General features: G+C 41.5%; 1 protein-coding gene across 1 annotated transcript in view; it reads left to right on the forward strand.

The window, feature by feature from the left end:
• The window catches only part of PGM5 (phosphoglucomutase 5), a 179386-nt gene that overhangs the window by 141572 nt on the left and 14115 nt on the right, over positions 1-23699 (forward strand). The window contains exon 10 of the mRNA XM_055350738.2: positions 6108-6242. Coding sequence (XP_055206713.1) covers positions 6108-6242 — 135 coding nt within the window. The remainder of the gene's footprint in view (positions 1-6107; positions 6243-23699) is intronic.

The raw sequence follows: 23699 nt of genomic DNA on the forward strand, positions 1-23699 counted from the left end.
TGCTGCCAAATAACTGTTGGTAATGTACAGTTCACCCTTCCCTGCCTGGCTGCAACATGTCCTACAGTCTCCAAACTAATATCTGGCAGCTCTGTGTGTATTTAGCAACTTACAGATTTCCCTGTATTGATTTACACAAGGGTTTATTTTTAGAATTAAAAAAATAGTAAAAACCCTAACATTTATTTATCAAACATTTATCAGATACCTACTCTACATAAGGCTCTGCGTCAGCTTTGGGAAAAATACAAAACATAAGATATTGTTCAGATATTTCGCATGAGAAGCAATGTATGAATATCAGTAGTTGCATATGGTTCAACCTCACATTGTAAGCCTAGAGTCAGAAGACCTAAATGGAAGTAAATGAAGCTCCTCCATTTACTAAATACATTACCTTGAGCAAGTGTTTTAACTTCTTTCTTTTCAATAAAAAGAGAGATTGGCAAGAATGACTCTAAGATCCTTCTTTCAGGATGTTAAGATCTGACACTCACAACAACCCAATAAGCTAGGCTGTATTCTTTTTCAACTGCTTTTTAGGAAACTAAGGCTTAGAGAGCTTAAGTGACTCAAGACCACCAGCTAAAAAAGTGACCAAGCCAGCATTCTAGCCTGAGTTTATCCAGTTGCTATTCTTGTATCATTTCCAAACTGACTCTTCATAAACAGTAAATCAAAGAGGGGGCAAATCCAGGGAGAAAAAGAGATGCTACAGTGATAACCGGAAGCACACTGAAGGATTTTTGTGTGGAGATAGCTGCATATGGACAAGGGATATGAAATCCTTTATCAATCATTCTTCACTGGGACAAAGCTAAGGTGAGCAGAACTCGACTGTCATCATTAAAGCTCACAACCACAGGCACTGAAAAGTAAGGAAAACACTAAGCTGGAACTGAAGTGCTCTTTTGATACCCACCATCCTCCCCACCACATCATTAACATTGTCTTCTAATAAAGGAGAGCATATTTTTCCCTTTTTTGAGTGTGTGGCTATGTGTCATCCTGGATATTCCGGCTACTCTAGCTGCTGTGGCTAGGGAGATATCATGAATTCTTTCACAGTTGCTCCAGGAATTCCTTCGAAGATTGTGCTAAAAAAAAAAAAAATAATGTCAGATGGTTCAAGAGGTGGTTCTGCTGCTGACAAGGCCCCAGGGGGAAGCTTTCAGGACTCAGTAGCATGAAGTTGTTTTATTAGCCTCACTGTGTTAACAGCCCTCCTACGATCCCAGCCCAGTGAGAGCCTGTGTATGAAACCTTGAATCCTAAAGGGACCTTCCTTATAACGGACATGTAGCACAGTCCAGTCACTTGATAGATGAGGCAAGTGACCCAGAAAAAAGAGGTTATTGCAATTAGTTACTGCACATTAGAATCACCCAAAGAGCTTTTAAAATCCTAATTCCCAAGTAACACCCCAAAAGAATTAAATCACAATGTTTGGGGTGAAAGCCAGGCACCACCATTTTTTAAAGACCTCCCACTGATTCCAATATGTAGCATTTTGCAATTAATGAGCTAATGGTTTGCCTAAGGTCATACATCTGGGGACAAGAACCTACCATGGTTCAACTCCATTGTTTTTAGCCAAAACTGGCCCTTGTCTTAAGACATCTTGAGAAACGGTGGAGGAATAAACAGTCAAGCCCTGCCATGATGATGGTATGCCAGGCACTTTCTATTTATTAGTTTATCTTTTGCAACCACTCTTCAAGGTAGATACATCAGCTCTAGTTCACCATGAAGAACGTGCATGTGTTTTCATGTAGCCTGTGGATCCTTGCTAAATGCGAAGGCAGGCTCTCTGAGACTGCCTCAGGGGGACTGCAGTGGTGCTCACTTTAGTTGTCGAACATGCAGTGACATTCATTCAACAAGTGTTTATGGAAGGTCTACGGTGTGCCAGGCATTGTCCTCGGCTATGTGGATAAAATGATGATGAATGAGGTATATAAGGCTCTGTCCTCCCAGAGCTTGTTAGCTAATGAAGAACCCAAAGTCATAACTCAGCAAGTCCAAAATTTTAAGGTTAACACTGCAGTGGAAACTTGTTTTATTCATTTTCACTGAGCCTTGTTTCTTCAAGACTTGTGGCGGCAAAAACACACATAATGAAGTTGTTAGAATATAAATAAGAAACATAAATCAAGACTAGGGAATATATAAGTAAGAGTAGAGTCAAGAACAGAAGAAGAAAAATTTATAGTCATGCAAGTCATAAGGATCCACTTGGGCTGAACCTCAAATTTGGCATTAAGTATCCTGGCAGCCATATCGAAAAGGGAAATGTGGTTAGTTACAAAGTTCTTATTGTCAGAAAGAAAAAGAATACAAGTTCCTTGGGGAAGTAAAGGCTTTCCTAATACTTGGCTCTTGAAGGAATGTCTCAGGCAGAGCTTCATACAGCCTCTAACAATATTTCTACTAGTGACTACAAAAGTGGATTTTATAAGACATAGCTTGTAGCATCCTGCAGTAAAAGTGAGAACATAAAACTAAAGTGCAGTTTAATCAATTCATTTATGTTAGGAGTAGGTGGTGAGAGGTAAGTTGATTTGAGCCAAATACAGGTTCAGATGAACCTATGACTAGAAGCTGGAACACCAGGGAATGGAGGGATTTTATATCCTTATAACAATCTTCATAAACATAATTTCTCTCTACTGAGATTTTGATAATTCAAATGGTTATATTTTCTATTTTATGCTGTAGGGATAAAAGGCAAGTATTCTATGTTGTGAATAATGTAATGCCTTATACCAGGGGTCAGCAAACATTTTCTGTAAAGGGCTAGGTAGTAAATATTTTATAGCTTGGGGGCTAGATGGTCTCTGCCACAACTATTCATCTCTGCCACTGCAGCACAAAAGCAGCCATAGACAAGATATAAATGAATGGACACGACTGTGCCCCAATACAACTTGTTTCATAAAAGTAGGTGGCAGGTCAACTTCTTACCTACAGGCTACATAGTGCCAACCCCTAGTATAACCTAAAAAATAAATGCGATTATTGGTATTCTTTCATTGAAATTCAGGAACAATTGGAAACTTTGCAAGTCTTGGTCAGTGGTAACTTTGGCTTCATAGTTTAAATGCTATTGGGTGATAACACATGATGGAAAGAACATGGCTCATGTCTGGGTTGCAAATTCATTAAGTTCGTTGAAAGAACATGCAGATCCCAAAGCAATCCAATACAGCTGTTCACACATAAAAGGGGCCCCCAGCAGACATGGTGCTGGGATTGTTGCAGCACAGAACTAGGCTGGCTCTAAAGAAACTCTTACATTCCATGTGGAGAAGGAGAATTAATGATGTTCCTCACCTGGAATGGTCTTGAAAAGCAACATGGATTCTCAGTTAAGATCTCATGGTTAGTTTCCTAGGAAAGAGGGAAGATGCTGGACCATTTCCAGTAGGCTGATGCATGCTATTCACATCTTTATCATCTTTCCAAGTGAGAAATATATTCCAGGCTACCAGACATAGGTTCTAACAATCTTCTAGGCATGTAGTATGTAGTAGAGTCAAAGACATTATAATTAACCTCAGGGGAAAACAATAACATTATTTCATTTTTAAAAGGCTTAGTTATGAGCAGATAACACATGTTTACAGTTTGTTATGACCTGAATTCTTAAATTTCCCCTCACTGGCCAAAAATGAATCTGAGAGGTTAATTGTTTAATGGGAGGTACTTTAAAGGGTTGAGTCTGGGGGCTCATCAGAAGAGGTAATCCCAAGTGACTTGGAAGCTGCAACAGGTGGGTTAGGACCTCATCCTTAGATATTGCTTTAACCAATTTATGGGTAAGCCATAGTTCTGAGCAGAGTCACGTGCTCACGCGCCCCATGTGTAGTGACAATGGGAATGTAGGCTTAAACATACGTAACAGCTTCAAAAGAGTTTGTAAAAACAAGGCTGTGAATATCAATATAATTGTGAGACCTTTGGGGATTTATTGTAGGTTTGAACGTAATTTGAAATACAGTGATTTGTAGACAGTCAGTAATTGCTTCACTTGCTCCATTTGGAATTTTGTAACTATTCACTTCTCCAGCAGCATAAGGTGGTTAAGAAGACAGTTTCTGTTTGTTGTAAAAAATTACTCCAGGATTAAGGAGGACAATTATTGTGTCTTTATATTCATATGCCCAGGATTTAGCACAGTGCCTAATCCAAAAGGGCCACTCTAAAATGTCTGCCCAATGAATAAATCCTGGATAATATCATCCTGTCTGCAAAGCCAGTATTACAGAGTGATTGGTTGCCATTAGGGGAGATAGCTCCCTTTGGTTATACAAATTGTGGCAGACACTGAACCACTCCAAAAGAAACTAAAGCTATTTATTTGGGGATTGAAACAAAAAAGCCTACACAACTTGAAAAAAGCAGAAAGACACTCAGATGGAACAATAGTGTCTCCCAGCAGATATCACCAGATGGGGGTGGGGGTAAATAATTGCAGTCACATATGCAGCAGGTATATATATTTTTACTAATGGCTTATTCTTAAACAGGACTTGAGGCCAGAGAAATTTCAAGGATAAATTGCTTTGGGAGAATGCCTGATATCAGTGTCTCCGGAGACATAGAAGTTTTCCAAAATAACAAATCACCAGATATATTATTTTGTTGCCTCCTCTTCCTTCCCCTGGTTCCTGCCAATATGCTTATTTACAAGAGTTACCTTATCAGTTGTCTTAGGAGAACACATTTCCTTCAACAGAAGTCACAGTATCATCTTATGGTCATAATTTTACAATATCCCTGCCTCTACTGAGAAGAGTTACATAGTGAATGGAGATGTGCTGAGCCAATGAGGAATTAATCCTAGGCAGCACTAGTAGGTGTGGCCACAGCTCTGGCCCCACCCCACTCTGGTGGTCAGGCCAAAGAAGAAGTCAGGTAAGAAGTGTGAAAGGAAATTCAATCTTGGGACCCCCAAACTCATTAAGCCACAGGGAAAATTCAAGCTGGGAACTGGGTCACGCAAACCTGCCTCTCCCTTTTGGTTCCTAAATAAGATGGCTACAAGGTGAAAAGCTACAGGCCTCCCCCATATTTTGCCCACAAGGGAATTCCCGGTGAGCTGCTAGATCTTTACTCTAAAGGTGTTTCTATTAAAATTTCACCATGGCAATATAAATTGATAGTTTATAGATGCAGTCACCCCTGGCCCACCAGACACAAATGCATATCTGGTTGTTCCCCTGGCCCAGTTTTGTCTGTTATCTTATATAAAATGCAGATTCCCTGCAATTTTCCTCTGCCTCATTTGTCTGTGTCATCTTACGTTAAAAAAAAATGCAGATTCACTGAGCCAGACAAAGGCATGAATGACTATTTTTCCCTACCCACCTCTTACATGAAAATTGTGTACTTCTCAATATCCTGCCCTTTCCCCTTTAAATTTGGAGCCTTCAAAATCATCTTTGGAGAAAGGCATAGACCTGTCTCCTAGGTGTGCGTCCTTAACTTTGGCAAATAAACCTCCTAAAATAATTGAGACTTGTCATTTTTCTCGATTGACAGAAGAAAAGACAGAGCCAAGAGGATGGCAGTGTACTTGGCTACTCCTGGAGCCTAGCTGAGGCTCCAGCCCTGGGCACTTCACTGGAGCGTTCCCTTGCCAGCAGAGGAACCTGCAGCCTAACCTCATGCTGGGGTAACCTTAATATGGGCAATCCGTCTTACTGTAATAGACAAATTGCCTACTTTCACTTAATCCACAGATTTACAAGGGACAAACTTTGGCCCTAGGAATATTTATTGAATATCATTTCATCCTTGTGACTTCCACTTCTTTCTGATTCCCATATCACCAGCCCAAGAGAACTTGAGTATCTGTTCACAGCTTTGCTCCTCTTTCCCCACATTAACCACAAAGCAAGGGAAATAGAATAAAGAGGCAAATGGGTAACTCTAAGTAGGTTCATCACATTCATTACATGCCCTGTATCCAGAGCCAATATAAATGGTCTTGATTCTGATTGTGTTGAGGTGTAAAAACATGCTGATTTCTATGGCAGGTATTAATGATTATTACTTGTGTATTCATTTGCTCACTGCTCCATTCTGGATATTCTCGGTCTCAGGGCCTAAGGATCATTTTCTCGGATGCATCACGGCTCATCTTCCGGCTCAGTTCCTCCAGTGGTGTGCGGGCCACCCTCAGACTGTACGCAGAGAGCTACGAGAGGGATCCCAGCGGCCATGACCAGGAGCCACAGGTACAGAAACAGCTGTGCTCCCAGCAGTGTGTCTCGCAGCTCCTGGCAAATTTAGAGAGCTCCATGGGCCTTTAGTGGGGCTATTTTACCTCCTGGAAAGGTACATGATAATTTCAGCTGGAGGACAAGCTCAGGGCAACTCCAAGCAAGTTTAATTCGTTCATTACAGTGTTTGAAACAGAAAAATTGCTCTCTCGCATCTGTTTGTAATCCGTTTAGACCAGCATTTCCCAAACAACTGTCCTCTCTTGACTGTTGAGTGGTTTGTTAATTGGGGTAAAGAAAAAGCACCTTTTATAGACAAGGAAATTTAGCGTTAGAGTCAAACTGGTGAAACTCTCAGAGCCTTGACTACGCTTATGTAAATTTTGAATCGCCAGACATTTGGACCATGATCTTGAGGTGCCAATACAGATGGGCTTTGTCTCTGAGATTGCTACATTGTCCACTCTGAGAGGAGAGGATATAGGTGGCCTTTTAAGTTAAGGAAGCACATTGACAAGGCTAAGCCAGACTGTGTTTGGCAAAGTCTCCTCATGTTTTCAACAATAAGGCTAATTAAGAACTCAGAAAAATCATAAATAACACAACCATAAGCCTCTCCACTCCCACATTCATTAAAGCTCCAGCCAACATTAATTAATACCAGAAATGACCCACTTTAATGCTGGGTACTTCTAGCTATACAGCTGGCTGCTCCTGTCTTCTTGCTGTCTTCAGTCTGGGTTTTGAAGCAAGGTCCTTGATAAGACGATTTTTTGAGATGAAAACATTGGTTCTACCTGCCATACTTCCTTTGTGGAAAAGTAGAGAAACAGAGAAATACTCACTGCTACTCATTTTAGAGGTGCTCAGAATTTCTAGCTATAATTTGCCCTGATGGAGTAAGATACCTGGCAGGCTTTTCTTTCTTTGTCAGTAGTTTAGGGGTTTTTTTGTTTTGTTTAGTTTTGTTTTTTTCATGGTCTGTTTCTTTGGAGAGTCTCAAAGAACTTGGCAATAATGGGTGCTACAGATCCTTACACCTGACCCTACAGCCAGAAGATCTGTCTGGAGTAAAATCATCCTAGATGGGACAGGAGAGGCTGGAGGAGGCTGAGAGCTGTTCTCAGGGTTACCAAGAGCATGAGTGGGCAAAGCATGTGGCCAGCATGAAGCCCTTGGCTCTTCCTCTCAGGATCATAGCCTTTCCATGCAGGGGATGGGCCACACTCTGCCAAAATAATTGGTTAGTGCGTACATTTCACCCAAGATAGTACCAAATCATGCAAGAATTTGGGGCTTACCCTGTCTTTCCGAATAGAACACTATTCTACATCTCATGTTGGGGAGGGAGATTAAAGCAGGGGCCTAAAAGTCCAGAGCTACGTACAGGGTGAGGAATGATATTCCTGGCCTCACCAACTCTGACTCACTCTGACTCCGGGCTATTTTTTCCTCAACATTCTTTTCCCTATTTGCACAGGGCAAGTGGCTGTGGTATTTGCTTATTTTTATTTACCTTCCGCACTGGACTGAGACCAGGCCATTAGACAAGTGTCACAACAATCCTATACACACAAGAGTCTCTCCCTGAGGCAGTTCACAAAAGCAGTGCTTTTTTTTTTTTTTCTTTTCCCGAGGCTTCCTTTGAAGCTGAAAGCCTCCATCAGCCTACTCTTAGAAGGTCATGTGAGTAAAGGAAACATAAGTCATGCTGGTTTTGGTCCCCATGACTGCACATTTCTCATCCTGTTGGTGGAAAGAATTTGCCACTTTGAAGGGTTGGCGAATCCCTTCACTGACGTTGCTGTTGGAATTTCTGATTTCCCCTCCCTTCTCCTCAGAAGCAAGAGTTTTCCTAGACCTGGCTCGATGGGCCCCCGAGTATGTAGCACATGATCTAGCTAAAAGTTTTACATTAAAATAGAACTCCTTGTTAAAATACCATACATCATTGACTCACCAACTTAAGCCCTATTGCATAATACATTTGAGTCAGGATATAACATAGAGTAAGATTTTAAAAGAAATCTAACCACCTAGGGGAAAGCAAGAAGATTCTCTCAGCAGGCCAACCTGTCTTAATTACCATTGAACTCTACCTAAGCCTTTAAGTGGGAGCATTTTGGGGGCTCCTTACAAGGTTGCTTTCCGGGACCACCTGCTTCTGCCTTCTAAAAAGCCTTTGATTAACTGTTGAACAGAGATCAAAGTAAGATGTACTCCTGAAGCTGCTAGTGTTATTCCTGATCAGGGCCTGACTGGAAAGACCTGCTTGTGTTGCTTTCTCAGCTACCAAAAGAACCCCTTCCACCTTCTCTAATCTGCAGAGATTCCATTGCTGATCTTGTTCCAATTCAACAGGTAGTTTTTAATGTTTTACCCACTCTAACCCAATAGCCATCTACACTTAAATTATTTTGCAAGAGAACAGAGAGTTCCCTTCAACTGGCTTATTAATATCTGGCTATTTTACTTTGCCCATGGATAGTTTCTTTTCCAGACATTTTGAACACATGTGAACAGAGCATGTTTTAAGCATTTACACTGATTGCCTTGCAGACATACTCATAACAATCCTAATGATGCAATTAGGAAAACTTGTGATATAATCTATATGCATTTAGACCATACTCACATGTAGATTTTCCATTTGCATCCTTTTGTAGAACAGTGATTATGCTATTTATTTTAAGTTAATATCAAATTATTTCTTATCTACATCAAAAATATTTTTTAAAAATTATATCCATATGTGCCTACGAATTGGTGGTAAGGAGAGGACGGGCCGGGGAGGGCCCTGATGAGATGGGCAGGTGCTTGCCCTGATCCCACTCTGTGTCCTTGGTAAATCAGGAAGGAAAGCTTCCAAAGGCTTGTTGCTGGAAGACTACCTAGTTTTTTAAAATACAAGTTTATTTTAATTTTACCAGCAATCAGTAGGCCTTCGATGAGCCCTCAAACCAGCTGGTAATCATTTGGAAAAAGGAATGAGCCAAAAGGGTTTAAAATCACAGGTAACCAGAAACAGTACAATTGTTTGCATTTTCTTTCCCATCCAATTTATTAGCAGGGCTGCTAAATTAGCTTCTCGTTGACCTTCTTCCCTTGTCCCTTTCAGCCTGTGGGTGGAGTAGTTAAGGAACAATAGAAGATCCAAAAGGAAAAGGAAGAAGTTTTGTTAAGGGCTAGGAAAATCACAGGCTGATAATCAGCCTGTGGCTAATCAACCTTCGGCTTTAGTACTTTCAAGGCAGAATACAGTCACACCCGATCTCACCCCAGTCCTTGGGAGGGGCCTGATTTTTCCCGTCTTCCTGAAAATTGAGGAATTTAAGTATTTGTTTGTTTGTTTGTTTGTTTTTTGAGAGGAAGTCTCACTCTGTGGCCCAGGTTGGAGTGCAGTGGCATGATCTCGGCTCACTGTAACCTCCACCTCTTGGATTCAAGGGATTCTCCTGCCTCAGCCCCACGAGTAGCGGGGATTACAGGTGACCGCCACCATCCCTGGCTGATTTTGTATTTTTAATAAGGACAGGGTTTCACCATGTTGGCCAGGCTGATCTGAAACTCCTGACCTCAAGTGATCCACCCACCTCGGCCTCCCAAAGTGCTGAGATTACAGGTGTGAACCACCACATCCGGCTTTAAGTATGTATTTTTGATAAGCTGTACCTAGAAGGCTTTAACAACTAATACCTAAGAACCAGGTCCCTCATATTTATTCACCTGTCAAACCAAAGGTCATCTGTCATTTTGCTCTACCTGTTCTTAATAAGACTTTGTAATCCAGAAATAAAGTATAGAGCCATTTTGTTTTACATAGCAAGAACATATGATTTGTCATCTAAACCAGAATACAGATGCTCCTAGATTTACAACAGGGTTACACCCCAATAAACCCATCATAAGTTGAAAATGCATTGAATACACCTAGCCTGCGGAACATCACAGCTTAGCTTAGCCTACCTTGAACAAACTCAGAACACTTACATTAACCTATGATTGGGGAAGATCATCTAACACAAACCCCATTTTATAATAAAGTGTTGAATATCTCATGAAATGGATTGAATACTGTACTGAAAGTGAAAAAATCGGTGTATGGGGACTCAGTATGGTTTCTACTGAATGTGTATCACTTTCACACCATCATAAGGTTGAAAAATCATTAAGTCGATCCAGCCAAAGTTGGGGATCTGTACTTTTGTGAGCGAAAGATAATAACTGTAATTATGTTTAGATTGTCCCCAATAAACCAGGAGACATGATTACTCTAGCTGCCAGCCTGCATCCTCTCTTAGAACCGCATCTCTTTGGAGATGGCTTTCTAAGAAAACTAGCAATGAAACCTGGAAGGAAAGAGGGAACATACAGAAATGAGAAGAGTCAGCTCAGAGGTTCTCAACCCAGGCAGGCTGCACATCAGAACCACTCAGGCAGCTTGGTGAAAGTACCCATGCTTCGGCCCCAGTCCTAGAGATTCTACTTTAATTGTTTTGAGGTGGGACCTGTAGTTTTTAAAAAATTTCCCAGATGATATTAATTAGACAAGTGCATCTCAAACTAATTACCGGCCAATCACCTTGGGAATGTGTTAAAATGTGGATTCTGACTCAGGTATGAGGAGGGCCAGAGATTTTGCATTTCTAACAAGCTCCCAGGCAATACTGTGCTGCTGGTCCAGGAGCCACCCATTGAATAGCAAAGAGCTAGGTGAACTGTGAAGTGCCAGCAGCAGGACCTTGAATTCTTTAAAACTGTAGAATGAGCAGCACCTGTTTTTAATACCATTCCACACATCGATCTCTGTCTTCTAGACTTCTATTTCTTTTGCTTATTGGATTCCACCTGAATGTCTTATAGACATCACCAACTTGACATGTGCAACACTGATTTCCCGCCAGCCTCCTGTGCACTCCTCCAAAACAAACTCCAGCCTGCTGCTTCTTTCATTCTTCTCCATCTCAGTAAATGGCAGTTCCCAAAACATGTTAGACCACCTCATAGCTCTGATAGAATCTTCCCCTCCACCTCATTTAGAGAAGAGCCCAAACCCTTACTATGATCTTGAATGACATACTGGAAACGGCCCCCTTCTCCCTCTGACCTCATTTCCTATCTCTTTTCCTGCTTCTTTCTCCACTCCAACCGCTGTTTGGTGAACATGACGAGAATGCTCTGCCTCGTGTTAGTTACGATGGCTGTTCCCTCTGCCTGAAATGCTTTTCCTTCTGACATCTGCATAGCTTGTCTCCTTACTTCTCAGTAAGGGTGTCCCTGGCCACCTAATATAAAATAGCCCTCACATGCAGGTACTTCTTACTTCCCTACCCTGCTTTGCTTTCTCCATGGCATTTATCCTCATCATATATATATATTTATTTTATTTTATTATCTGTCTCCACCCAGTAGAATGGAAGCACCAGGAGGCTGGGACTTTGTCAGATTATTTCCCTGTATCCCCAGTGCACCTGGTACATGGTAAATGCCCAACGCAGTTTTGCCAAATTATTGCAATATTGACCATTAATTACTTTGGAATCTCTCAGCCCAATTATATCACACAGGAAGCTGAAATATTCTGTACTCAGGATGAATGTTGGTGCTATCATCAGGTTTCCTCCTATGACTGAGGTCTTGAATAAAATAAATGCCATTTTTAAGGTCCCTACAACATGCAGGCTCCATTCTAAATACATCCTTTATCTTATTCATCGTTCCAGTGGCCTCATGGCAGAATTATCCTGCTTTTGCAGGAAAGGAGACTGAGTCAGGGAGCAATTCAGATTCATGGAGTAGGTAGTTTCTGGATTGGAGGTTTAAACTAAGTCTTTCTTATAGCAAAATCCACATTGTCCATGTTAACGTTGAAGGCCCAGAAGAGAATTTCTTTTTATTTGTGCTTGAGTCCAAGGCTACCTCTGGAGCCTCAGTACAGTGTTATTGAGAGGTTTTTTCCTCAGATCAATCAATTCTGTGATTCCCTGACACCAACTGGGTGCAACAATTCTATTCAAGTCAGTTCTGACATTATCTGGATTTAGCCCAGACCCCACAAGTTAAGGGCTCAGTCTCACAAGATTGCTCCTACTAGGAATGCCAGCTGCAAATGGGGTGCACAGGCTACCCACATTTTTGCCTTGCCAACTACAAATTTAGGGTTTTCTACAATCCCCCTTCAGATTTAATAATTCACTAGAATGACTCACTGACCTCAGAAAAGTGCTTCGCTTAGCATTACTGGTTTATTATAAAGGCTAGAACCCAGAACCAGCCAAATGGAAGAAATGCATAGGGCCAGGTGTGGAGAAGGAGTGTGGAGCTTCCATGCCCTCTCTGGGTAAGACAGCCTCCAGCACCTTGATGTGTTCACCAGCCTGGAAGCTCTTCAAACCCTGTTGTTGAAGGGTTCTTATGGAGTTTTCACTAGGTAATTATGGTTGATTAAATCATTGGCCCTTGGTGGTTGGATTTGGTCTCCAGCCCTGCTCCCCTCCCTATAGGTCACGGGGTGGGGCTGAACATTCAAACCCTCTAACCACCTGTTTGGTTCCTCTGGCAGCCAGCCCTCCACCTGAAACTATGTTGGGGCCCACCAAGAGTCACTCACTAGCATAAAGTCTGCTGTGGCTGAAATAATAACAAAGATTCCTATCATTCAGGAAGTTCCAAAGGTTTTAGGAGCTCTGTGCCAGAAATTGAGGACAAACACCAAATGTATTTGTTATTCCACACTGTTAAAAGAAGTTTAGCCTAAAGCTGCCTCCTTACATAATTTAAGTTTGGCCTAAAGGTTTTTCCATACATAGTGAACTATGACCTAACTGGATGTGTAAACAGACTGTAACCTACTCTTGTGACAAGTAGCTGAGTCCCAGCCAATCACAGTGGCTGAGTTTCAGCCAATTACAGGCAGCCACTTTTTCAAAATATGTTCAAATAAGGCAAAAACTGAGCTGTAACCAATCCAGCTGTTTCTGGACCTCACTTCTGCTTTCTGTACTTCACTTTTCTTTTTCTGTTCATAAATGTTATCTGACGTTGTGGCAGCTCCAAGTTGCTCTGAACCTATCTGGTTCTGAAGGCTGCCTGATTCAAGAATCGTCCTTTGCTCAGTTAAACTCTTAAGTTTAATTTGTTTAAGGTTTTTCCTTTAACAACAGTTGTAAAAGTGAATAGTGTCTTAAAAACAACCAGTTTTCTGTACTAATTTTGAATTAGCAATGAATAGGATTTAGAAACATTATGAAAATAATAATGTTCTAAATACATATTGGATATCTTTTCTAGTTCATAAGGGACCTAGAGTGAGTAGTCAAAAACTTGGAGAATAAAGTAGAAATGGATATAATACATATGATGTGAAAGAGAAACAGAATGGAGTTCAGAAGTGATGCAAATCCACATTCACTTAGCCATTCACTTTCATGACAAGATAAAGATTTTTGTACATGTATATGTGTGTACATGTATGTGTGTATGAGAGCAAGATTTGGGGATCATACTAGGTATATATGATTTAAAGAGCTAAAAGTTGTGCTTCGGTCCTGGTTTTGGGTCAAGTTTAGATTACAGTTTATAGCCCCACAAACCCTGAAAAAAAATTATATTTCCTCTCCTTACTTTCCCATATGTAGTTAAAAGTGAAAACAAATTCAGCTTTAAAAATAAATAAAAACATGTTTTTATTTAAAAAGAAAACCTGAGCAAGGATATATTAATAGCCATATATATGAGGGAAAACATGAGGAAATACCTCATTTTATTTTTCTCCTCAGAATTTGGTTGGTATTGCTGCACTTTGGAACTATGGGGGAGGGCAAAGTGTTGAAGAGAGAGTTTAGAAGAGAAACACTTGGTGAAGAGTTGGGCTCTAAACTCTATGTCCAAGTTAAGGAGCTGGCTCATTCCGCTTAGACGAGAGGCGTGACTTGGAGGTCTTCAGGAATTTAAGGAATAATGTGAGGCGGGAAAGATGACCAGCTGTTCTCCATAACTAATGAATATGTAATTTGAGGAAATAAACTCAAGCTGAACTGGAAGGGATTCACGTTGACTGTTAGAACAATTTCTCAACTGTCAAGACTCCCGCCCAATTAGGATGGCTGGTTTGTGCTTTTCTCTTTGCCTACATATATTCAAATAATTTTAAAACAGGGGCAAGAGTAGAAAGTATTGAGCAGGATAATGTCTCAAAGTATGTGTCAGCCTTAAAATTTTAGTTCTGTAATTATAATTTTTTTTTTTTTTTTTAAAGAAACAAGAAACAAGTTCTGGTCAGGTGGGTTAGATTTCCCTCTAGTGGTGTCGAAAGGAATTTAGTATGGCTGTGTTTTCATAACTGGCTCTTGGGGCAGAATTAAACTTGGAAAGATGCAAAGATGTATAGGTTTTTTTCTATTTCTGCTTAGATGAGTACTTTCTGGAAAGGCAGACAAAACACCAGGGCAAACAGTCCTTCTTTTTCTCCCTTAGATATTGAAATCTGGACTCATACTCTGCCGTTACTACATATTGTTTTCCCTGGAGCTGAGAACGCTCCTGGGAGGGTTGGTCTTCTGATGGCATGTGAAAAACTACCTTGGTTGGGAATCTGGGAGATTTCCTCAGGGCCTAGTGTCTATCATAGACCAGGGCTTTTTACAGTTTTGATGACAATAAGCCATTTTCTTGGCCAAACATTGTGATCAGATCTCCTTTCAAGGTACTGAGTATGCGAAGCCCTGTGTATCCACACTCCACACGGTCTAGGACTTGTGGGAAACTATGGACTGCCACCGTGAACCACTCATGTTAATCCCACAGACAGAGCCCATCTCAAATCTTTCTTTGTGGCCATAAATACAAAAGAGGCCCTTAATTCCAAATCTTGCAAGAATATCGGCATTGCCAGCTTATCCCGAGAACCAGTGGTCTTAAGAACAGAACACTGAAGAGCCAAAAGGCATGCCTTGATGCTGGCTTTGGGTCAAGCCTTGGATTACAGTTTAGAAAGCCTGGACCCTAAAAAAAATTATATTTCTCCTTTCTACTTTCCTATATGTTGTTTAAAATAAAAAACAAAATTAGCTTTAAAAATAAATATAAGGAAACCTAAAAACGTTTTGATTTTTTTCCTTATAATGCTATTCTAATTTCTAAAATATTAAATATCAACTTCTTACCAAAATATCTTTTGTTTTGGTGCCAGTTTTACCGTGTCTAAAGCACAGGCTTAACCAGCTATTGGTTAACCCAGTGATGTTTATATCCACAAATCACCGAGTCTTGCTGGATCTTGTTTACTCAGCCTGAAAAAGGAGCATGAATGAATTTGCAGCGGTCACACAAGTCCAGAGGTCACTGGTCATCACTTCTCTTGCCAGATGGATGGGTTTGACAAGCTGTGTCCAGCACAATCTGCCTTTCCCAGCAGCCTTTTTGTTCTAGCCCAGATGCACAGCACAACCACATTTCCATGCCTTTCAGGAGAAAGCTACCCAGGTCTCATGAACTGGTGGTGATTCAGGTTTTCTTTGAAGTGGTGTCCTTCCTTGGTGTACAGTAAATAATTTGCTTTGCTTATATAATAAATAAGAGTGTATCTTAACAAATGGGGACTGACAGTGAACCTGGAGGTTGGCTGTGGCCTTCAGAAGGAAGCTCTGGACTAATGTGTGCAATTAGCCAGCATCTGGAAGCAGCTTTTCCTGGGCTTCCCAACACGGTCATGCTTCATTCACATGGGGAATACAGGATCTGAGCTGTTAAGGGGAGAATGTGGCTGTTTTTGCTCTCCCGTCTACTCTTGGCTGAATTTAAGTTTGATGCCCTAATCCCAGAACGAGAACTCCTGTTCAAGATGCAGGTGAGTGAGTTTCCCATCCCTTGTTTTTGACTCCCAGGAACGCTGGCAGGCCTGACAAACTCCAGGGAGGAGCATCTCAAAGCCAGAATGCTTAGGCCTTGGGCAGGAGGCAAAGCTGTTAAAGGTTTATACAATTCTGGTGTCGTGTTTGTGTTTTTGGTTTTACTTTTGAGCATTTTTGTTGGTACAAATCATCACTTGGGGCATACTTTGGCAGGTTGGGCCTGTGTACTATACCATCATGATATGAGATGGAAGGTAGATGAAGCTGAGAGAGTGGCTTGAAATGTAGACTTCATTATTATTCAGGTATGGGGAGGCCAACAGATGATGAGATGACGGCCATTGAAGAGATAGTTTGTTACTCACAGTTCCCAAGAGGAGGGGACACAACACGCCACACAGGGCCATGCAGGGAAGTGCCAGCGTCGGACAGGAGGCAGCATGAGCAAACGGAAAATGTGGGTGAGGCCTTTTTGGAGATTCTCTGGGAAAGGTAAGGTAAAGCATGATGAGAAGGTTTAGGATTAGCTTGTTTGAATAATTTCAGCAGGCTCTGGGTCATAGGGACTGTCCCTAATTTGCTGGTACCTAGCCTTGGGGTGGTTAGGGCAGAGAAATAGTGGCCCAAGTGTGAGAGCCCTGTGAGGGTCTGAGAAAGGAAGTGTTTGGTTTGCATCTGAAAGGCAAGCTCCAGGGTGTGTTGTTTGCTGTCTCTAAGAATTAGCTAACCCTGGGAAGAACAAAACCTTCCAGAGTCAGCCAGGCCCCAAGATGTCAAAGCATTAGAATAAAAACACCAGCTTAACAGCCAGAGGAAAAGATAAAACCACTGTCACTTTCTCAGGTGGGTAAAATTATTAGGGAGCACCCCAACAAGATTTTGTTTTTTTCACATACCATCAAAGCTGGATGGCCTCTGATACAAAGGTTGGGCTTTGAAATCAGCATTTTTTTTTTTTTTTTTTTTTTTTGAGACAGAGCCTCGCTCTGTCGCCCAGGCTGGAGTGCAGTGGCGCAATCTCGGCTCGCTGCAAGCTCCGCCTCCTGGGTTCACTCCCTTCTCCTGCCTCAGCCTCCTGAGTAGCTGGGACTACACGCACCCGCCACCACGCCCAGCTAAATTTTTGTATTTTTAGTGGAGATGGGCTTTCACCATGTTAGTCAGGATGGTCTCGATCTCCTGACCTCGTGATCCGCCCACCTTAGCCTCCCAAAGTGCTGGGATTACAGGCGTGAGCCACCGTGCCTGGCCGAAATCAGTTATTTTTGTTTTGAGTCCTAGTTCTGCCATTTTCCAGTTTTGTGATCTTGGGCAACTTAATTTCTCTATCAGTCAAATTGAGATAGATATACTTCTTATTTTATATTTTTGTAATGATTAAATCAGATAATTCATATATGTAAAGAGTTTTGTACAATGCCTGTGTAAATCAAAGAAAATGACCAAGATGAGTCTCAATCGTTTTAGAGGTTTATTTTGCCAGGGTTAAAGGTCATGGCCTGTGACACAGCCTCAGGAGGTCCTGAGAACATGTGCCCAAGGTGGTTGGGTTACACTTGGTTTTATACATTTTAGGAAGATAAAAGTTACAGGCAAAGACACAAGCAACACACGTAAAGTATATATTGGCCTGGCCCAGAGAAACAGGACATGTCAAAGAAGGGGAGGCTTCCAGGTCATAGGTGGATTCAAAGATTTTCTGCTTGGCAATTGGTTGAAAAAGTTAAGCTTTGTCTGAAGAGGTAAAGTCAGTATAAACAAATGCTTGAGTTAAGATAAAGAAAGTTGTGGAAGCTGAGGTTCTTGTTATGTGGATGAAGCCTCTAAGTAGCAGGCTTCAGAGAGAATAGATGGTAAATTTCTCTTATTAGACCTCAAAAGGTGTCAGACTCTCCAGAAAAGATCTAGCAAGGGAAGGGGATTCTCTACAGAAGGCCGATTTCCCCCACAAAAGATGGCTTTGTAGAGCCATTCCAAATTATGTCAAAGATATATATTTTGGGGTAGAATGCTTTGATTTCCTTCAGTGCCTGTTATCTGTCATCTGATGCTGTATCAGGGTCAGGTTGGAATTTGGTATCTTACTGCTACAAAGAGTCTGTTCTGTCAGTCCTAGAATCTCTAAACGTCAACACCTAAGCTCCAGAGAGGAGGATATATTGAGGCATATGCTACCCCCTTTTCCTGTTATGGCCTCAACTAGTTTTTGGGATCCTTTTGGCCAATGATTAGGGGCAGGGAGGAGATGTCCATTCAATCAGTTTGGGGCTTAGAATTATATTTTTGGTTTATACCTGACATGTGAATAAATGTTCAATAAATGTTGATTGTCACTAATGTTATTGTTTTTGCCTTTTTTTTTTTTTTTTTTTAGATGGAGTCTCACTCTGTCACCAGGCCGGAGTGCAGTGGTGCGATCTTGGCTCACTGCAACCTCCACCTCCCAGGTTCAAGCAATTCTCCTGCTTCAGCTTCCCGAGCAGCTGGGACTACAGGCATGCGTCACCATGCCTGGCTAATTTTTGTATCTTTAGTAGAGAAGGGGTTTCACCACCATTATTTTTATTAATAATGGTATTGACTCATTTTCTTATCACATGAGGATAAAAGATTCCCAGATTACTTAGCAATTTGTTTTATAATGCAATTGACTTGTCCTTTTCCCTCCCATTAACATCTCAGAGACCAAACTGGATCTATGAGAAATGTCCCAAGAGAACTGACATCTTCTAAAAACCTAGGTCTTCTCTGAGAGCTCCCAGCGCTCTCATGACATGGCATTTTAGATGTACCATGCTTTGTCAGAAGGTTCAAGGATGATGTGGAGTTTCTCTACTTGTCTCTCCATTCATGGAACAAATTCACTGCCCTCCTGGCTTGGAGTAAGAGGTAGTGAGTAGGGGTTGTTCAATGATTTCATTTCATCCAAATAATGTGCAATCTGTTGGTTGTTCCAAGCTCTTTTACCAGAGAGAAAGGGCTTGAACACTGGAGTGGGTGGCTGATGAAAGGCAGGTTCATTGAAGAAAGGATGCCTGAAGTTTCTTTGACTAGCCAGGAGGCATGTGCTCTCTGGCTTCAAGGGATTAAACAGAAAAACTGGTCCCTTGGAGCAGGAGTCAAGTTTTTTCTGAATAGGCCCAGAGAGTAAATAGTTTAGGCTTTGCTAGCTGTATTAGTTTGCTAGGGCTTATATAACAAAGTACCACAAACTGGGTGGCTTACAAAGCAAGAACTTGTTTCTTATTCTGGAGGTTAGAAGTCTGAGATGAGTGTGTTGACAGAGCTGGTTCCCTCTGAGGGCTGTGAGGGAAGGATCTGTTGATCTGTTCCACACCTCTCTTTTTGGCTTGTAGATGGCTGTCTTTTCCCTGTATCTCTTCGTATCATCTTCCTTCTTGTGTGTCTCTGGGTCCAAATTTCCCCTTTTAATAAGGACACCAGTCATATTGGATTAGAGCTCACCCTAATGATCTCATTTTAACATGAGTACCTCTGTAAAGGCCCCGTCTTAAAATAATGTCACATTCTGAGGTATTGGCAATTAGGACCTCAACGTATGCACTTATGGAAGACAAATTCAACCCATAATATTAGTCGTATGGTCTGTGTTACAACTTCTCAACTGCCACTATTGCACAAAAGCCGCCACAGATAATACATAAATGAATTAGTGAAGCTATATTCCAATAAAACTATAGGCACTGTAATTGACTTAAGATAATTTTAACATGTCACAAAATCTTATTTTTTTCCCAACCATTAAACATAAAAACCATTTTTATGGCTGCACCAAAACCAGGTGGTGGCCAGGGTTTGGCCTGAGGACTATAATTTGTTGACCCTTGCCTTATAGGTTGCTGAATATGACACGTTATTTACAATTTCTGATTACATTCAGTACAGCATGTATCAACATGAGTTTGGGTAAACCATACACACTATAAATTTCAAAATTACATTTGTATTTGTGTATATTTGTATACACAGATGAATTGTGAAGTTTTAGGGAAAAAAATATCAAATCTCTCTGGAAATCTCCAGCATGAGGCTTCTGAGGTTGAACTCCATAGCTTTTGATTGCAACCAAACATGAAAGGGAAATGATTATGTTTGTATTCATGAAATCAAATTCCTTTTTCAGGTCTTTTGTTTCTTGTCAGAAGGGTTCTTCATTTTTCTTTTTAAAGCAATTGCTTACACATGATTTTCAGAAGAGCAGCACTGTCAGAAGAAAAGGGAAAAACGTTAAGAAATAAATGGGATGAAAAAAGAAAAGTATGAATATGAGCCCTGGTGAATTCTTACAAAGAAAGGGAAGCAAACACGTGACATTCAGTAGTGACCCCAAGCCAGGGAGTGCTGTGACATTGCATGCCCCTGTGAATGGGGCTTCCGGGAGCTGATAACAAGGTTCTAGTGCATTTCAGTCACATTAACAGTGATCTTCAAACCCAGTCTCCAAGAAACCTCACCCCATTTCCCTAGGAAGTAGCAATTCTGTTGTTTTTATTCTTTCTTTCTTTGCTTTTAATTATATTCTTGGGAATTACAGTCAGGACAGTCAGTGTGGTGTTTAACAAAAGCTAAGATACTTTGATGATATACTAAGATTTCCCAGTTATACATTTTACACTGTCTTTGACCATGTAAGTGTTTCTATATTGTTGAATCAAGCCGCTGGCTCTGACTCATCAGCCCATGTTTTTCAGAATTTGCAGTCATTATGAATTCACTTTCCTTTTAATGGATGAGATTTGATAAAAAGCTTAAAAGAAAGTATGTTTACACTGTTTTTAACAGCGCTTTATACTTTTGCTACACTAAAGGTAGTTCTTGGACCAGCAGCATCAACATCACCTGGTTGCTACTTAGAAATGCAGAATCTCGGGCCCCAACCCAGATCTACTGACTCAGATTCTGCATTTTAACAAGCTCCTCAGGTGATTCATGTACACATTAAAGTTTGAGAAGTCCTAATGCTGGGCGTGGTGGCATTAGCCTATAAAGTGCCATCTACTCAGGAGGCTGAGGTGGGGAGGATCCCTTGTGCTTAGGATTTGAAGACCAGCATGGGCAACTTAAGGAGGCCCTGTCTCTAAAAAAAGAAAACTGATGCTGGCTGTAGTGGCTTACACCTCCAATCCCAGCATTTTGGGAGGCTGAGACAGGTGAATCACCTGAGGTCAGGAGTTCGAGACCAGCCTGGCCAACATGGTGAAACCCCTTCTCTACTAAAAATATAAAAATTGGCTGGGCATGGTGGCAGTTGCCTGTAATCCCAGCTACTCAGGAGGCTGAGGCAGGAGAATCGCTTGAACCTGGGAGGCGGTGGAGGTTGTGGTGAACCAAGATTGCACCACTGCACTCCAGCTTGTGTGACAGAGTGAGACTCCATCTCAAAAAACAAGCAAACAAGCAAACAACAACAACAACAAAACTGGAGGAAAAAAGGGGCAAGAAGTCCTGTGATGGATGACCTTTAGGATCCTTATTTCCACCTCTGCTTAGCAGGACTGACATTGTCTCCACACCAGACAAACCCTCTAATGCCAAACTAAATAGGATGCATTTATAGGGGTTCCTGGCCTCTATTTCTTCCTCATTTAGGAAAATCATAAAGCATGCAGAAAATAACCCAGACAAATGTGCCAAGATCCTTGAAGACTTGTTCCTGCTTCTCAGGTCAATTAACAAAAAAAGAAACAAGAAAATCAGTTTCAAGTTGCATCTCCATAGAAACCCTTTCTCAATATCAACTCAGCAGTGTTAGACAGTTTTCTTCACACAATTATACTAGTTGAGCTGAGAGATTCAAAATAACAGTGGATGAAGTAAAGAAAGTTCTAATTTGATTTTGCCAAGGCACAAAGCCTTGCTAAAATTGTGGGTAGGCAGTCTAGCACACTTCAATTACTAGGAAAAGTTCAATTATTTAAAACACTTTAAATATGTTAGGTTAAATGGCAGCTGAGTCTAAAGGCAAAGGCCATAAAAGAACATGTTCCTTTGCCAAAACTGCATTCATGAAGTGTGCATTAACCATCCATTAATTTCACTAATAGTCTTTCTATTGTGGGGAAGGGTCTCTCCTCGTTTACAGGGCTCATTTCCATGTTTTTAGTGCCTGGTGTTAATGACTGTCCCACTACTGCCTCCTCCATAAGACTCAGGTGGCCCTCATGGCAGAAGTTCTCTTCTAGTTTGCTTCTGCTACTCAACTCTGCCACTCAGCTTTGCTCAATGTGGAAGTCCTTGCTAACTTCTTTAGAATCTGATACACCCTTAAGGAATGTGTTCCAAAAGCTATGATGTCTGTTCCTTCTGTTGTCAACATCGCCTTATGCAACTGCAATCTGATTGTATTCTCTCTGGCTGGATATATAGGGCCTGGTGCACACAAACAAAAATGCAGGCAGGCTTTCCCCCACTGGGTGTGTCACTGACCCTCTTGCTGACACAGAGAGATGTTGCCTCTGATTTGAGTGGCTTTCTCACTCCAAGAGCTGGGAACACCCCAACATTCTTAATCTCTTTTTATTTTATCTTTTATCAAAAAGATAACATGAACTTTATTTTATGGGCAAATAAGCTAGAAGGGTTGTTGACTGTCTACCAAAGGTCAGCTTATTGGGATTGGTATGCTGGTCCACTCACCTGTAGCCTACTTTTCTATTAATAACAAGTCAGGCTTCTGGCTTCAATGATGATGATAATGGTAATAATAATAATAATAGTGTTCATCAGCACGTATCAAGTGCTTGCCCTGTATGGGGGCTAGGCAGAATGCTATGTGTTTTGTGTGTGTTATATCTCATTCTCACCACAATCCAATGCTATAGTAGTCATGCTATCCATCCATGTTTTACAAATAAGAAAACTTTGGCCTTGAGAATTTGAACAATCTACTGTTTCTAAGCAGTGTCCCTGGTATTTGAACCTAGATTTGGGCCTCAGAGCCCAAGACCTTAACTAAGGTCCTTATTATGTGCCATCAAAAAATATGGGGGTGCTCACCCACCTATAAAAAGTAAATTGGAGTAGACCAGCATTCCCATCTTCAATCTGGCATAGTTAACACACCTCAATCCATCCTCTAAGAATGTTCTAGAGGCAGTCCTCAAGCCCCACAATTCCAGACTAGTAGGAAGTGTGGTCTCTCTTTCAGTCCTCCTATTCCCTTTTGTGTCCTCAGATCCTTTCCCAAGGGCTAGCCCTTTCTTAGAAGGCTGTACCCTCTGGAAGCTGGAGAATGCCACTGTGCTGCTTGTAACTGGTTACCTCAAGTAGGCTGTGGGGTGGCAGTTATGTGAAGTACAGAGAGACTGTGAACTCTTCTGCCGGAGAAGCAGCATCACCACCTGGGGTGAACCTCACCATGGGTGGGCCTGAGAGGAGGTAGTGGGGTGGGCCTCCACCATCTGGCCACTGAAGGTCCCTGCCTGGGCCTTGGCAGTCCCTCAACATGGGAGGGGAAAGAGCACACACTCTCAGGGCTCCACTCAGCCAGGAGTTCTCCTTGCCAAAGTGGGCCTGGAGTCTCAGCCTCTTTGCTTTGTGACGTCCACTGCACAGCTGCTTTGCCAGCTCTAGTGTGCTCCTAGGAGGGCTGGGTTGAGTG

The sequence above is a fragment of the Gorilla gorilla genome, chromosome 13 (genome assembly GCF_029281585.2).
Source record: "Gorilla gorilla gorilla isolate KB3781 chromosome 13, NHGRI_mGorGor1-v2.1_pri, whole genome shotgun sequence".
Classification (NCBI taxonomy): domain Eukaryota; kingdom Metazoa; phylum Chordata; class Mammalia; order Primates; family Hominidae; genus Gorilla; species Gorilla gorilla.